The sequence below is a fragment of the Galeopterus variegatus genome, unplaced genomic scaffold (assembly GCF_000696425.1).
Source record: "Galeopterus variegatus unplaced genomic scaffold, G_variegatus-3.0.2 Scaffold1079, whole genome shotgun sequence".
NCBI classification, from domain to species: Eukaryota; Metazoa; Chordata; class Mammalia; order Dermoptera; family Cynocephalidae; genus Galeopterus; species Galeopterus variegatus.
This window is the reverse complement of record NW_007727190.1, coordinates 162,455-177,698: the sequence shown is the minus strand read 5'-3', so window position 1 is coordinate 177,698 and position 15,244 is coordinate 162,455. Positions and strand designations below refer to the sequence as shown.

Sequence of the window (15,244 nt, the reverse complement as noted above, 5' to 3'; positions counted from 1 at the left end):
GGATAATAATAAATGTACAGATTCAAGTAGATTTTTATGATAGAAGCCATTGGTATTTTTCAGAAGCATGCTGCATTTTGATGCCTGAATTAAATTTGACATTTTAAGGAGAAGTTTACAAAAAAGGAACAAAAAGCAATGCAGAAATGATATATTATTCTCTGCTCTGTGTTCTAACAGCACTCTGAATATATTTTACAGAATTTTCCCCATCATTTTATATTAGATTACACCATATAAAAAAACTGCAGATATTCATTGTTGTGATCTACAGTAATGGCAATTTGATATGTTTTCACTTAATTCTTAGCAGCATACTTATTTGACTTGCTCACAAATTGTAAGCGACTTGAAGGTAAAAGACTATACATTACATGCCTTTCTGTTTCAAGCACAGAGCATGCAGGACTGGACAAATAGCATATATATATAATTAATGATTGTTAAATTTAAATAAATGGATAAGTGAGCAAACTGCTCTCAGAATTCAATGTAGGTATATTTAAAATTAATTGGCAAATCTGATCTTCAACAAAGGCACCAAGAAAACACACTGGGGAAGAGTCTGCCTCTTCAGTAAATGGTGCTAGAAAAATTGGACATCCACATGCAGAAGAATGAAACTAGACCCATACCTCTCATCATATACTAAATCAACTCCAAATGGATTAAAGAATTAAATATATGTCCTGAAACAATAAAACTCCTAAAAAAAACCATAGGGGAAACACTTCAGGAAGTAGGATTGGGCATAGGCCTTATGAATATGACCCCCAAATCACAGGCAACTAAAGGAAAAATAAACAACTGGGATTATATCAAACTAAAAAGCAAAAGAAACAATTAACAGAGCGAAAAGACAATCAACAGAGTGGGAGAAAATATTTGCAAAATATACATCGACAAAGGGTCAATATCCAGAATATACAAGGAACTCAAACAACTTAAAAGTAAAAAAACATGTAACCCAATTAAAAAATGGGCAAAGGAGCTAAATAGGCAGTTCTCAAAGGAAATATACGAATGGCCATCGGACACATGAAAAAACACTCAACATCACTCAGCATTCAGGAAATGCAAATCAAAACCACTTTGCGACATCATCTCACTCCAGTTAGGATGGCTAATATCCAAAAGATCTAGAATAATAAATGCTGGTGGAGAAAAAGGAACACTCCTACACTGTTGGTGGGACTGCAAAATGGTGCAGCCTTTATGGAAAATAGTATGGAGGTTCCTCAAACAATTACAGATTGATCTACCATATGACCCAGCTATCCCACTGCTGGGAATATACCCAGAAGAATGGAAATCATCATGTCAAAGGGATGTACTCCCATGTTTATTGCAGCGCTATTTACAATAGCCAGAGTTGGAACCTGCCTAAATGCCCATCATCAGATGAGTGGATAAGGAAAATGTGGTATATATACACAATGGAATACTTACTCTGCTGTAAAAAAGAATGAAATACTACCATTTGCAGGAACATGGATGGACTTACAGAAAATTATATTAAGTGAAATAAGCCAGGCACAGAAAGAGAAATACCACATGTTCTCACTTATTTGTGGGAACTAATAAAAATAAATAAATACATATACAAACAAACAAACAGGGGGTGGGGAGGGAAGATGACACAATAATCACCATAATTCCTCGAACTGGTTAAGGTAAGTGAATAGATATGATGTTGATGGGGGAGGGAGGAAAGGAGGTGGGGAAAGGAGGAATTGGTAAAGGGACAAGAAAATCAACTACATTGTATATTGATAAATTAAAATAAATAAATAAATATAATTAATTGGCAAAGAATGGGTTGTTCCCCTCTTTTTCTAGGATGTAGCCCAGGGACAGATAATACTCCATTTTCCAAAAGAAAGCTGTTGTTTTGTTTTCTTTTGCATTTTTAAGTTGTATTTATACAATGGCAAATATCTAGATGACTGGCCATATATTTTACTCTTCATGCATAAGCTGTGATAGTAGATAGAGTTTAAAACTGAAACATAGTTACAGCTGTAAAACTTTTATTCTTTCTGTATGTATTACACACCATACTAATAAAAACGATTCCAGTCCTGCCAGATGTTATGGAATCACAAACGTGTAAATTCCTGCATTTAAATATTTATAACTTGTGGAATATTATATTAATTCAAAAAGACAAATAAACATCTCTCTCATTAGAGCTAAGGAAAATAGGATATAGTCATCTTTGGGGTAAAGGCAATACATAGCAGGTTGTCGTTTAAGCAACTGAAAGTTTCTTACACTTTTTCCCCACTTTTTCACTTGTAAAGATATCCTTATTGTCACGTCTTATAAAAATGATACTCCTTGTATTATTTGTCGCCTGTTAATCTGCACGGCTTTCTAACCAAAACCTTCTCCTCTACAGCTTACAATACAGGTCGTTCATGGGGGAGCCCCTCCTGGTGCTCAGCCGGCAGTGCCAGGCCAGTAGGATGCCCCACAAAAGTGCCTAGTTAGGGAATTCTGGCACTAGACAGATAACAAGAGAGCATTCTATTATGGGGCATTGGAACATTCTAGGAATAATAAAAACTGCTGTTTCTGGGGCTCCTACTGTGTATGTCCAGCATTTTATATATGCCACTTTATATAATCCTCACAACAATCCTGCAAGATAAATATTGTCAACCCATTTTACAGATGGGTAAACCAGCTCGGAGAATTCAACTAGTTTAACCACGTCACTTAGCTGGAATCCAGATCTCACTCTCCATAAAGCCGGTGTCCCTCCCCCATACTGTGCTGCCACCGTGCTGTGACAGCCTTCCATTTCTCCAACAAGTACTGAGTAGTACTTACTCTACCTGGCATGGTACTAGGCAGTGTGCCTTGGCCTCATGAGCTTAGTGAGGGAAAGACATAAAATAAACAAATGAGTCCCCACATACATGTTGTCCAGGAGTGACACAGCAGTATGAAGAAAAGCAAAGCGGGGTAATGGGATGAGGTGTGAGGGCGGCTGCTCCGCAGTAGGCGCTCAGAGGACCCTCGGGTGGCGCGGTCTGCAGAGGCCCGGATGAAGGCAGGGACGGGGGGCATCCTCGAAACGTCCGGACACGCCGCCAGAGTGGTGGCATTCAATCACATTGTATTCTGTCAATTCCCTTTCAGTCAGATTATGTCCCACCAACTCACCTGAAGCCCACCAGGCTACTCTCTGGGAGCCACCATGTTCACCTCATGAGAGGGTGCTTGCCAGGGGCCTCGGGAAACGTGTGAGGAGACAGGCCGCGCCTTCCTGTGTCACTGTGGGGAGGGTAACCCCGCTCTCCATTGCCCTCTAGAACCCGGACGGGGCTCTCAGGCCCTCTGAGCTCTGCCGCTGCCGGTAGGAATCCCGGAGGGCCGCCTCAGGAGGGAGCTTCATCAGGCAAGGAGCCTCCACAGAGCAGGCGGTGAGAGAGGCGTTGCCTCGCACTGCGGCTTCCGCTCGTCGCACCACGGCTTCCGGTCGTCCGAGCGAGCATGGCGCCCGCACGCCTGAGGCGGCCGCGGGTCACCTGCGCGACGGCGGAGCCCACGCAAGCTTGCTTGCTCCCTGAGGGCCCACACCTTTGGGGGAGCGTATAAAGACCAACAAAATCCCTCAGTTCTCAAGTTTAGGATCGGGTGGAGGCGATGGACAACACTCCCACAACGATAAATGACACTGGCGGTTCATGATCTAAGGAATATAGAACGAGGGATTGCTTTTAATTGCGGAGATTAAACCAGGTGGCCTATAAAATGTCTAGCAAAGTGTCCAGGACTTACTGAACACTCAGATATTAGCTATTACCGTTAACAGGATCGGCTTCACATAGGAAGCAGAATTTGAGGCAAGACAAGATTGCCAGATAACTTACTGATGGAATTTCAGATAAGAAACAACACAAAATTTAGTAGAAGTGTGACCCAAATATTGCATGAGATATACTTATACCGAAATATATTTGTTGTTTATGTGAAATTCAAATGTAACTGGGTGTCCTGTTTTGTTGTTGGTTTTTTTTTAATCTTCTAAATCTAGTAAATCTAAGCTAAAGATTTTTTTAGCTTTATTGAAGCTAAAAATAATTGACAAATAAAAAAGTATGTTTAAACTGTACAACTTGATGTTTTAATATGCATATACATTGTGAAATGAACACTACAATTAAGGTAATTAGTATATGCATCCCTTCACATACTTAACTCTGTGTGTGTGTGTGTGTGTGTGTGTGTGTGTGTGTGTTGAGAAGACTTAAGATCTACCCTCATAGCAAATTTCAACCACACAATATTGTTAACTATAGTCACCATGCTGCACATTAGATTTCCGGAACTTATTCATCTTACTGAATACTAACTGAAACTTTATACCCTTTAACCAACATCTTTCCATTTCCCCCACCTCCCAGCCCCTGGCAACCATCATTCTACTCTCTTCTTCTGTTTTGACTATTTTAGATTCCACATGTAAGTAAGATCATGCAGCATTTGTCTTTCTCTGTCTGGCTTATTTCACTAAACATAATGCCTTCCAGGTTCATCCATGTTGTCTGAAAAGAGCAGCATTTCCTTCATTTTAAAGGCTGAATAATATTCCAGTGTATTGACATACCCCATTTCCTTTACCAACTCATCTACCAAGGGACATTTAGGTTGTCTCTATATCTTGGCTACTGTAAGTAATGCTGCAATGAACGTGGGAGTGCAGATAGATATCGCTTCAAGATCCTGATTTCATTTCCTTTGGAAATACTCCTGTACTCAGAAGTGAGATTGCTGGATTATATGATAGTTTCATTGAGCCAAGGAGAAATTTGACATGAGGATCAGGGAAAGTAAATTAGAATGTCAAAAGGCACAGAAACAGGAAAGAAATGGTATTTTTCATGGCACTTTATGCTCTCCAGCAATTGTTAACACTTACTGAGTACCCACTCTGTGGTAATCACTGCTCTGAGAGCTTTACCAAGATTAACTCATTCGTTCTGCATAAAAACATGTGTAGTGGCTTGTTACTATCCCCATTTTTAAAATGAAAATGGCATAAAGAGGTAAAGTAACTTGTCCAAGAGCACAGAGCTGGGAAATGGTGTAGCTGGGATTATGAACCCGGGGTGTGTGGCTCCTGGGGCTGCTGTCTCAATCATTTTGGATAGAGGAAAATAATCTGTTCAAAATAAGTTTATAGAAGGCCTTCTGGGCCAATCTATCATCAACGTCATTTTTTACAAGTCACATCACCCAACCCTAATTCCAACATAAAGTGAAATGTCATTTGCTAAATCTCTACTTCACAGGGGGTTACAGCTAGCCTAACTCAGCCACCCTCCATGTTCCTTCGAGTATGGGAATATGGGTATGTGCTCCTATGTTCCTCTCTTTGTTTTCAAAGTCCCCCTATACCTGGAATGTGGGATCTTCCCCTAACTGCTGGCTGAAGAATCAAATGTTACTTTGCAACAGCTTATCGGAAGCAAACAAGCTGATGGGAATTAAGCAAGAATTTCTGGGACACCAACATTACAGAAGGAGTGAAGGATGTAGAGAGAGCATTGACTGTCCAAACAGACAAAGGTAATGATTAACCAAACCTCCTGCAGATTTAAGTAGGATGGGAACTGGAAGTGGAGGCAACCTTCCTCTCTCTCAGCTCATGATCCAGTCCCACTCTCAAAAAGGATGTTTTCCATGAGGATCATCTGCCTGGTCCTGAGTGTGCTGGGCACAGTATGGGTATGGTCCCCTTTATTTTCTCTTCTCGATTTCTTTCTGGTATTTATTTCACAAAGAGCCTGGAGGTCTGAGCCTACCAGGTCTATGTCTTGACAGATAAGCTCCATCCAAGGGAGGCAAGCTCCTACATGGGCTTGACACTTCAAGAGTACAGGGTATTATGTCCCCACAAGTGAGATCTTAGCTGACCAAGGTGGACAAATTCACAAGGGAAGATTTAACATCTGGAATTCAGACTTACCACATTGTTTTGTTTTGGTTAGGTTTTTTCCAAAAGGCAAGAATTCTTTTTGCCATCATCGTTGCTATAAAGCCATGAGGCTTTATAATAACAGTTAACAGAAAAAAATTCTATAATAAGATTTTTTTCCTCTAATTCTTAATTTCTTGCTATTCTTGCAAATAACAAGAAATAACAAGCAGAATGTTTGATTTCAGCACATTTTTTCTGAAAGGTTTTCGTGTTTCTTCCAAGACAAAACATACAAACAAATGAGTAATCTTTGGAAACATATTGCAAAATCAGAAGAGATTAGTTGATGAGGCAATATGCTTTTCGTAAGTAATTGTATTCTTTTAAGATAACTTTTAAAAATTGCAATAATTTCTAGAATTTGACTCTAAATACTTACATAAAAAAGAGAAACTTCATTCAACACAGCTTCTTAAACATTCTGGTTTTATAAAAACATGACAGATATGTTCAAGGTACTCAGTTACCTCCTGGTAACTTATCCAGGAAGCGAATTATTCCAATTTAACTTTTGCCCTTTACCACTCATAAGCCCTAATGTCAGATGGTAAACATAAAAACTAAAGAGGGTTTTCTAACTTAACTCTCCCCTTTATGATATAATAATAAGTAAAAGTATTTATGAGAAATGAAACTAAAATTTGCTAAAGTGATATTTTGGATAATGCCTAGGCCTCAATACTTCTTCTGTCTCCCTTATTGGCATAAATATTCAATTTTGCTTATTTTTATTTTTATATCATTTTATTTTGAGATATGTTTGAATTTATTATTTCATTTCGTAGACAAAAGGATTATACTTCTTCATTTAAACACATTGTTCTTGATTTCTTGAATCATTCTTGTTATAAGGGTATTTTTTTAAAAATTAGAATGAAACTGCAAATGTCATCTAATTATAAGAATAAACTATTTTAGGTTTAAATAGTCATGGCAAAATCCTTGTAAGTTGGTGGTATAGAACAAAAACAGTTAAAATCTAAAAGCCATTCTCATTCATTAGGATATAAAGCCTTGTTAGAAGAATTGTTTATATCCTATTTTACCTCTTGGTTCTCAATAAGAACTTTTTTAAATCTGTATTTGTATTTATAAGGTGTTCCAAAAAAGTTGTCAGTAACTGACCATTATTTTTGCTTTCAGCCTACTTTTTTTTTTTCATTCAAAATAAAAAGAAATTATTGCATGTATGAGTAAACTAAAAAGCTTTTCCAATTCTGAACTGGCCACATTTGTGTCTTCAGTATGTACTTGTGCAAATTATGGACCCATCTCTAAAGGTTATGGTAGAAACTTGAAGGAGAGAAACATTAACTTAAAAAATAATGTGGGTTTTTTCTTATCAAAGCAGGAATTACAGGAGAAAGAACTCGTTGAATTTTCAATTATTTTTCTGTCTGTAGTCATAATGAAAATGAAAAGGTAAAATTTAACTAAGTTTGTTGATTCAAATAATTTTCCTTTTACAATGGGTCCTTTAAAATCCATGACATTTTTCAAATGCTTATTTAGTCCAAAAACAGTTCAGAAATTTGTACACCTTATGTCCTTTATTTCTTATAACAACACCATAAAATGAATATTAGGATTTTCATTCAAAGATAACCTGAAGCTTGTGGAGGCCCCAAAGCTGAGCTCATTAGTCTCTGTGACAGTATCTTCTCTTCCTTGGGACTTGTAGGCATGCCAGTGTCTCTTTCTCTTCCTGCTAATGTTGTTGTTGCTCTCTTTTGTGTGTGTGAATGAATCTTTAAAGACTGCAGATACTGGTGAAGGTGACTTTATAGCTGAAGGAGGTGGCGTGCGTGGCCCGAGAATTGTAGAAAGACACCAATCTGCCTGCAAAGAGACAGACTGGCCCTTCTGCTCTGATGAAGACTGGGTAAGTAGGGAGCCTGGGGAGCAGGAGATTCTTTCCCGATGGTGCTAGAAGGGCCCACAGGCTGACCCTGTTGGTCCCAGAAACATTTTCCAGTGGGAAATAATCTAATAGCTCTTTACATGCCAAGTTAAAGACAACAAATGAAAAGGGACCTAGTCCCAAGAGCACTGTTGAATTACCTTCCCAACTGTGGCTCATTAATGAGATGAACAGACTGGATTTTAGTTGCAAATACTAGGAACCTGAGTATTGAGGTCTCAAGATTTTGTCAGAAATAATTTATTGTTAAGTGAACCCTCATTCCAGAATTTCTCTATGACCTCTAACTAGTCCCTCCTAACTACTTTTAAGCCTCTATAGATGATCTAAAGAAATGGGGTAGAGAAGCATGGAAACTTGCAAAATTGTTCTGGATCCAAGAGAAAGACAGTTAATGTAATTTTCCCCCTTCACTTTCAGAACCACAAATGCCCTTCTGGCTGCAGGATGAAAGGGTTGATTGATGAAGTCAATCAAGATTTTACAAACAGAATAAATAAGCTCAAAAATTTACTATTTGATTATCAGAAGAACAATAAGGATTCTAATTCATTGTCCAGGAATATAATGGAAATTTTGAGAGGGGACTTTGCTAAAGACAATAGTAAGTACTGCATATTTAGTGCTTTGACTTTATAGCAAAAACAACAACAAAAATCCTAAATAAACATGACATCTGCTATAGCTACTGGGATTTTATTCTGAAGTATGTATTGAAGAAACACATGCCTCCATGATATCCCTGAATTTTAAGGAGGGGCTTGTTTTTATTATTTTTACAAATTAAAAGAGGTTAGCTTAGATTGTTTAAGGTCACAAAGTAAGTCAGAATTTTGGGTTGAAGACAAGAATTTAAGTGTGTTCTTTTCAAGTGTATATACTGAAAGTAAGCTGAGCCAGACCCGTGGAGTAGATATTCTTCTTTCTGTCTTACAAAGGAAGAAATGAAAGGTCAAGAGACTTGCTCAAATACCCAAAGCTGGGATTTCAACCCCTAGACTCCATTGAGCTGATTATGTAGATGTTTAAAACTTAAACTATAGAGCCGTGCTATATCTCTCTCATAGGACACCCATTAGGGCCAGGAAACATTGCATCCAACCTGGGCATGGGCAGTGAGTCTGGAGGGTCCGGTTCCTGAAGCCTTGCTTTGACTCTTTATTTCTTCAGGAGAAACTTGACTAATTTAATGTTAATGGTGCAACACTAGTTAGCAAGTGAGTGATACTGTTTACCCAAAAAAGCTTAGGGACAATTTCAAATCTACAGATAGGAAGAAAAACTCCTCAGTAAGAAAATCCAGTTGAGGATTTTCCCCAATTGAGGATATTAAAAAAAAACTGGATTATGATCAAACTAATTATTTTATCTCCTAATTACACCTTTAGAATTCCGAGGAAATTTCTTCTGCATTTATTTAGATTAATACTTACTTATAAGATGTGGTGCTAATAACAGCAAGGTAAAATATTCAGATCCCCATACCAGCCAGCAGCAAAAGAACAATAATAATAATAATAATAATAATAATAATAATTAATAATAATATTAATAACTAGTAGGACATCTTAACTGGTATCCCTGGATGACTTCAAGACATAATATTGTCAAAAAATCAAATGCCTAATAAGTTTTAAATTCACAGATTAAATGTCCAGAGAACAAACTTTTTTTTTTTTTTTTGTCTTTTTTTGTGACCGGCAATGGATCACAACCCTCAGTGTTGCGCCCGTACCGGACCGGGACCGGCAACGGGATCGCAACCCTCGGTGTTGCTCCCGCACCTTGCTCAGCCAGTGAGCGGCCGGTCTGTATGTGGGATCCGAACCCTTGGCGGGAGCGCTGCCGCGCTTCCCAAGCAGCGCACTGTAGCAGTGTGCCACCGGGCCGGCCCAGAGAACAAACTATAACCAAAATAAAATACTGAAAATATTTATAACCAAGTTTTCTTTTCTGTTTTATTTTCCAGTTATTACAAGCAAATCATTCAGCAGCTACTTCAATACTCATATTTTCTATTTCAGACAATGATAATACATATAACCAAGTGTCAGAAGATCTGAGAAGCAAAATTGAGGTCCTGAAGCGCAAAGTCATAGAAAAAGTACAGCTTATCCAGCTTCTGCAGAAAAATGTCAGGGCTCAGCTAGTAGATATGAAACGACTGGAGGTAAGCATATGACTTTGACACCAGATGTTCTTGTTTTTGAACATCAAGGAAAAGGAAGTCAATAGTCATGCACTGAATGCCTACTACATGCAGAGAAGTGTTATATACATTATCTATCTAAAAGTACCTATAATTTTCCCCACTCTACAGAGGAAGAAAAAAGTTCAGAATTATTAAGCAAATTTTTTAAGGGCACACAGATAGTAAATTTCAAAAGCAAATGTTCAGTTCCTGTCTGTCTGATTCCAAAGCCTCTTCCATGTCTCTAAGTCTTCAGCCTCAGTTTCTCTGAGGATCCCTTAATTAGTGCTTCATTTCAGAGGAAGTAGCATCTTACTTTTGATTCAAAGTCTAAGATGAATCCAAATAGCTCTCATTGTTTATCCTGGCTAGCCTTGCAATACCCAACCTCTCTTCCATTGAGGATGCTACATAAATGTAAAGCAAAGAGTATTGATTGGTAAGTCTCCAAGTCAAAGAAAGGAAACCAGTCTCCAAAAAATAAACTACAAGAACTCAATATACATAGTTTATTTAATCATTTCTACCTTTTCTCTTTATTTTTCTCCCTCCCTCTCTAGGTGGACATTGATATTAAGATCCAATCTTGCAAAGGGTCATGCAGTAGGGCTTTATCTCGTGAAGTAAATCTAAAGGACTATGAAGATCAGCAGAAGCAACTTGAACAGGTCATTGCCAAAGACTTACTTCCCTCTAGAGATAGGCAATACTTACCTCTGATAAAAATGAGCCCAGTTACAGACTTGGTCCCTGGAGAGTTCAAGAGCCAGCTTCAGAAGGCCCCTCCAGAGTGGAGGGCATTAACAGAAATGCAGCAGATGAGAATGGTGTTAGAGAGGCCTGATAGACCGGGGAACGCCCCAGGAGACTCTACATCTCATGGAATAGGATTAGAGACAGAAAGCCCCAGGAAACCTGGACCTGGAAGTTCTGGAAGTTGGAATCCTGGCAGCTCCGGATCTGGCAGTACCGCTGGAAGTTGGAATCCTGGCAGCTCCGGATCTGGCAGTACCACTGGAAGTTGGAATCCTGGCAGCTCCGGATCTGGCAGTACTGCTGGAAGTTGGAATCCTGGCAGCTCTGGATCTGGTAGTACTGGAAGTTGGAGCTCTGGGAGTTCTGGGTCTGGAAGTTTTAGGCCAGATAGCTCAGGCTATGGAAACACTAGGCCTACCAACCCAGACTGGGGTGCATTTGAAGAGGTATCAGGAAGTGTAAGTTCAGGGACAAAGAAAGAGTACCACACAGGTAAACTGGTCACTTCTACAGGAGATAAAGAGCTCTTGATTGGTAATGAGAGGGTAACCTCTAGTGGCAAACCCACCACACGTCATTCATGCTCTAAAGTCATTACTAAGACTGTGATAGGTGCTGATGGTCGCAAAGAAGTGACCAAAGAAGTGGTGCAGTCTGAAGACAGCTCTGACTGTGGTGATGCAGTCAATTTAGGCACACCGGGTACTTTTTCTGACATAGGTAGCCTGGATGATTTCCGCCGCAGGCACGCCGATGAAGCTTTTTTCTTTGACACTGCCTCGACTGGAAAAACATCGTCTAGTGTACTCACACCTATGTTCAAAGAGTTTGATGGTAAGACCCACTCTATGCGCTCAGAATCTGACATCTTCACCGACTTGGAAGACTCTCATTACTTTGGTGTACCTGAGTTCCCTCCCGGTGGTAAAACTTCAAGTCACAGCAAACAAGTTGTAACTAGTACAACAACTTTCAGCAGAGGAGGCTCCACACTGGCATCCAAGAGCCGTAAAATGGCAGATGAGGCTGGAAGTGAAGGAGATCTTGAAGACCTCACAGGAGGACATACCACCAAAAGAGGCCATGCTAAATCACGCCCTTCCAGAGGTATCTACACTTCTCCTTTGGGGAAGCCTTCCCTGACCCCCTAGATTAAGTTAATTATTTCTGCAAAGTGCTCCCATGGTACCTTACACTTCTTTTCTAACCTTGAAATTGCACTTGTATGGGGTTTTTTTGTTTGTGTGCTAGACTGTAAGTTCCATGGGAGCAGGGACTTTGTCCATTGTATCATCTCTGTATTCCCAAATGCCTAACAGTGCAGAGAGTCATCACTCAATAAATACATGTTAAATGAATGAATATTTCTGAAACTCGATTTTGAGTTTGTTTAACCAAATTCTCTCACCATTCAAAATGTGTGCCACTGGAATTGTCACTCAATTGATTAATCATGTGTTTACTGTGTGTCTCAGCTGACATTTAGATAGGTTAAAGATAAGTTGTATTAGTATTAATTGATACCTGGCTATCTTTGTTGGTTACTTGCTGTTAGTCAGTGTGTGCAAGTAAAAATCCAAATCCATTTGAGGAAAATCCCGTTTGCAATTTATAGGTATAAATGCCCCTCAGTTGCCGAAGTTCTATCCCAATGTAAATGCATTCTTTCCCCATGGAGGCAAGGAAGGAAAGAAGGAAGGAAAGAAGGAAGGAAGGAAAGGAAGGAAGGAAGGAAGGAAGGAAGGAAGGAAGGAAGGAAGGAAGGGAAGGAGGGAAGGGGAAAAAAAGGAAGCTGTATTCTTTAATCTGGGCCATGCCTATCTTTATAAAGTAAAATGAGAGTAACTTCCTCCAATCAGCTTAATTTTTTTTTTAGACTGTGATGATGTCCTCCAAACACATCCTTCAGGTGCCCAAAGTGGCATTTTCAATATCAAGCTACCAGGATCCAGTAGGATTTTTTCTGTTTATTGTGATCAAGAGACCAGTTTGGGAGGATGGCTTTTGATCCAGCAAAGAATGGATGGATCACTGAATTTTAACCGGACCTGGCAAGACTACAAGAAAGGTTTCGGAAGCCTGGATAACAAGGGGGAAGGAGAATTCTGGCTAGGCAATGAATATCTTCATTTACTAACCCAGAGAAGCTCTGTCCTTAGGATTGAATTGGAGGACTGGACTGGGAAAGAAGCTTATGCAGAATATCACTTCCGGGTAGGCTCTGAAGCCGAAGGCTATGCCCTGCAGGTCTCCTCCTATGAGGGCACTGCAGGTGATGCTCTGATTGAGGGTTCTGTAGAGGAAGGGACAGAGTACACTTCTCACAATAGCATGCAGTTCAGCACCTTTGACAGGGATGCAGACCACTGGGAAGAGAACTGTGCGGAAGTCTACGGAGGAGGATGGTGGTACAACAACTGCCAAGCAGCCAATCTCAATGGAATCTACTACCCTGGGGGCTCCTATGACCCAAGGAACAACAGTCTTTATGAGATAGAGAATGGAGTGGTCTGGGTCCCCTTTAGAGGAGCAGATTATTCCCTCAAGATTGTTCGCATGAAAATCAGGCCCCTGGTGACCCAATAGGCTGAAGGAGTGGGAGTGGGAGCACTGTTTTCTTTATTTAGTGATGGAGAGAAAATAAGGAAGTTAAAGGAGTCAAGATTCTTTATAACCTACAAAAAAATTTCCAGGTGCTATTTTATTATTCTTTGTATAGTAACTAAATGTAACTGAGACATATTTGTGCTGTGAAAAATAAAGCTATATGAGTTTTTTAATCTTTAAATAACTGTGTGTTTTGACATATTGTTTTGTTTTGGTTTTGCTTTTTGGCGGCTGGCAAATACAGGGATCCAAACCCATGACTGGTGTTACAAGCCTGCACTCTAACCAACTGAACTAACTGGCCAACCCAGGTTTAATATTTTTGTACAGATATACCAAGGGACATTCAGTACGTCAGGAAAAGAGATTCAGCTCTTCTCCATAACCCTGAAGGGCATTGGTTTGAAAACCACCCCAAATCATTGGGCCATTGTAAAGTAAAAAAGTTATTTCATCTATTTGATCTTAATGGCTTTAATCCAATATTTTAAGTTAAAACTCATTGAATTGAACAATGGCTGACCTTTGTAGAAGAATTTACAATTTACTAAGTATGTTCATCTCTTCTGTTTAGCAAGCAAATCCAGAAGAAACATTCTCTCCTAATAAAAATGGAAGTCTATTATTTAAGTCTTCCAGTAGAGATCATAAATCACACAATTTTTTTCCCAGGGTCTAATCAGTTTCTTTCAAAAGTACATGGAAAAATGCATTTAAGATCTTTAAAATATTTACAGGTAGCCCCAAAACAGATTGAATTTACACATTGCTAAATAATCTCCCAACATTGATTTGACTTCATTTTTTTTAATAATTATAGACTATATTCTGTGGTACGTTAGTTATTATTAGAAGTAAGCGATTAGTTTGAAAGCATCTCACTAAATATGATCTATACTATATTGATAAGTTCAACATATTTACATTGGTCAATATTTTATTTGATCCAAGTTGCATTTTCAGTCTTGGTGGTTTGGTTTTTGCCCCCAATTTTTAAATTCTTATTCTTTTCTAGTAAGAACTACTTGCCATTTGCCTTTAAATATATATTAAAATATTCCAGCAATCCAGCACATCATCCTTGCTTGCATAGCTTCTATCCCAATGTAACTGCATCCTTTTTCCAAGGAAGGAAGGAAGGAAGAAAACGAAGGAGGAAAAGAGGAAAGAAGAGAAGGAAGTTAGAGCTAGGAGCCAAGGCCTGGGGAGCAGAGGGGAGGTGAGCTTAAGAGCTTTTAAGGGAATCACATATGAAGCCCCAGTATTCTTGTGTTTCCTTATGTACAATTCAAAATCCTTGACACAAAAAAGTGATACATCTTCAAAGCTTTGGATAGTTGGAAAAGAACTTCAGAGTTAAAAGAAACTTCATTTCTTTCAGACATCAGAGCTCCACGCTATCTCAACCCCCACCCCACCTATACTTACACATATGCCTCTGAAGAATGGGCACTAGAAAATATTTTGTTTTCCAGAATAACACACTGTGTAAGGACAGAATTGAGTCCCCAAATGAAAATGTTTGTGAACAGGAAGAGCCATTCATTTCTAATTTATTTTGAAGATTTTTGGTTTATTAGCAAAGATTAGGTAAACCTCTTTTAATTTAATAAATATTAGCCAATATTAGCAGTCATGATAACTGAAGGTACAGTTTCGTTGTGAGAAAAGACATCAAACATTTTTTTTTCATTCTATCTTTAATCTATCACTCTACTTCTCTTCTCCTGAAATTAAATATTAATTCAGCTTCTCTGACTCTCATTCACTTGGAAAT

At 38.9% G+C, this 15,244-nt stretch overlaps 1 protein-coding gene across 1 annotated transcript; it reads left to right on the top strand.

Annotated features, from left to right (window-relative positions):
* The first annotated feature begins 5,638 nt into the window (after nucleotides 1-5,638).
* On the top strand, nucleotides 5,639-13,446 carry FGA (fibrinogen alpha chain). The gene is made up of 6 exons (XM_008574648.1): nucleotides 5,639-5,739; nucleotides 7,749-7,874; nucleotides 8,334-8,517; nucleotides 9,938-10,083; nucleotides 10,665-11,967; nucleotides 12,737-13,446. The coding sequence occupies exons 1-6, from the start codon at nucleotides 5,686-5,688 to the stop codon at nucleotides 13,444-13,446; spliced, it is 2,523 nt and encodes an 840-aa protein (XP_008572870.1). The 5' UTR covers nucleotides 5,639-5,685.
* Nucleotides 13,447-15,244: the final 1,798 nt, after the last annotated feature.

Excerpts from the sequence above, each read along its gene's own strand:
- FGA (XM_008574648.1), top strand. The coding sequence starts at position 5,686 with ATGTTTTCCATGAGGATCATCTGCCTGGTCCTGAGTGTGCTGGGCACA. Across the intron at positions 5,740-7,748 it reads GTGTGCTGGGCACAGTATGG|ACTGCAGATACTGGTGAAGG; the intron begins GTATGGTCCCCT and ends GAATCTTTAAAG. Across the intron at positions 11,968-12,736 it reads TAAATCACGCCCTTCCAGAG|ACTGTGATGATGTCCTCCAA; the intron begins GTATCTACACTT and ends TTTTTTTTTTAG.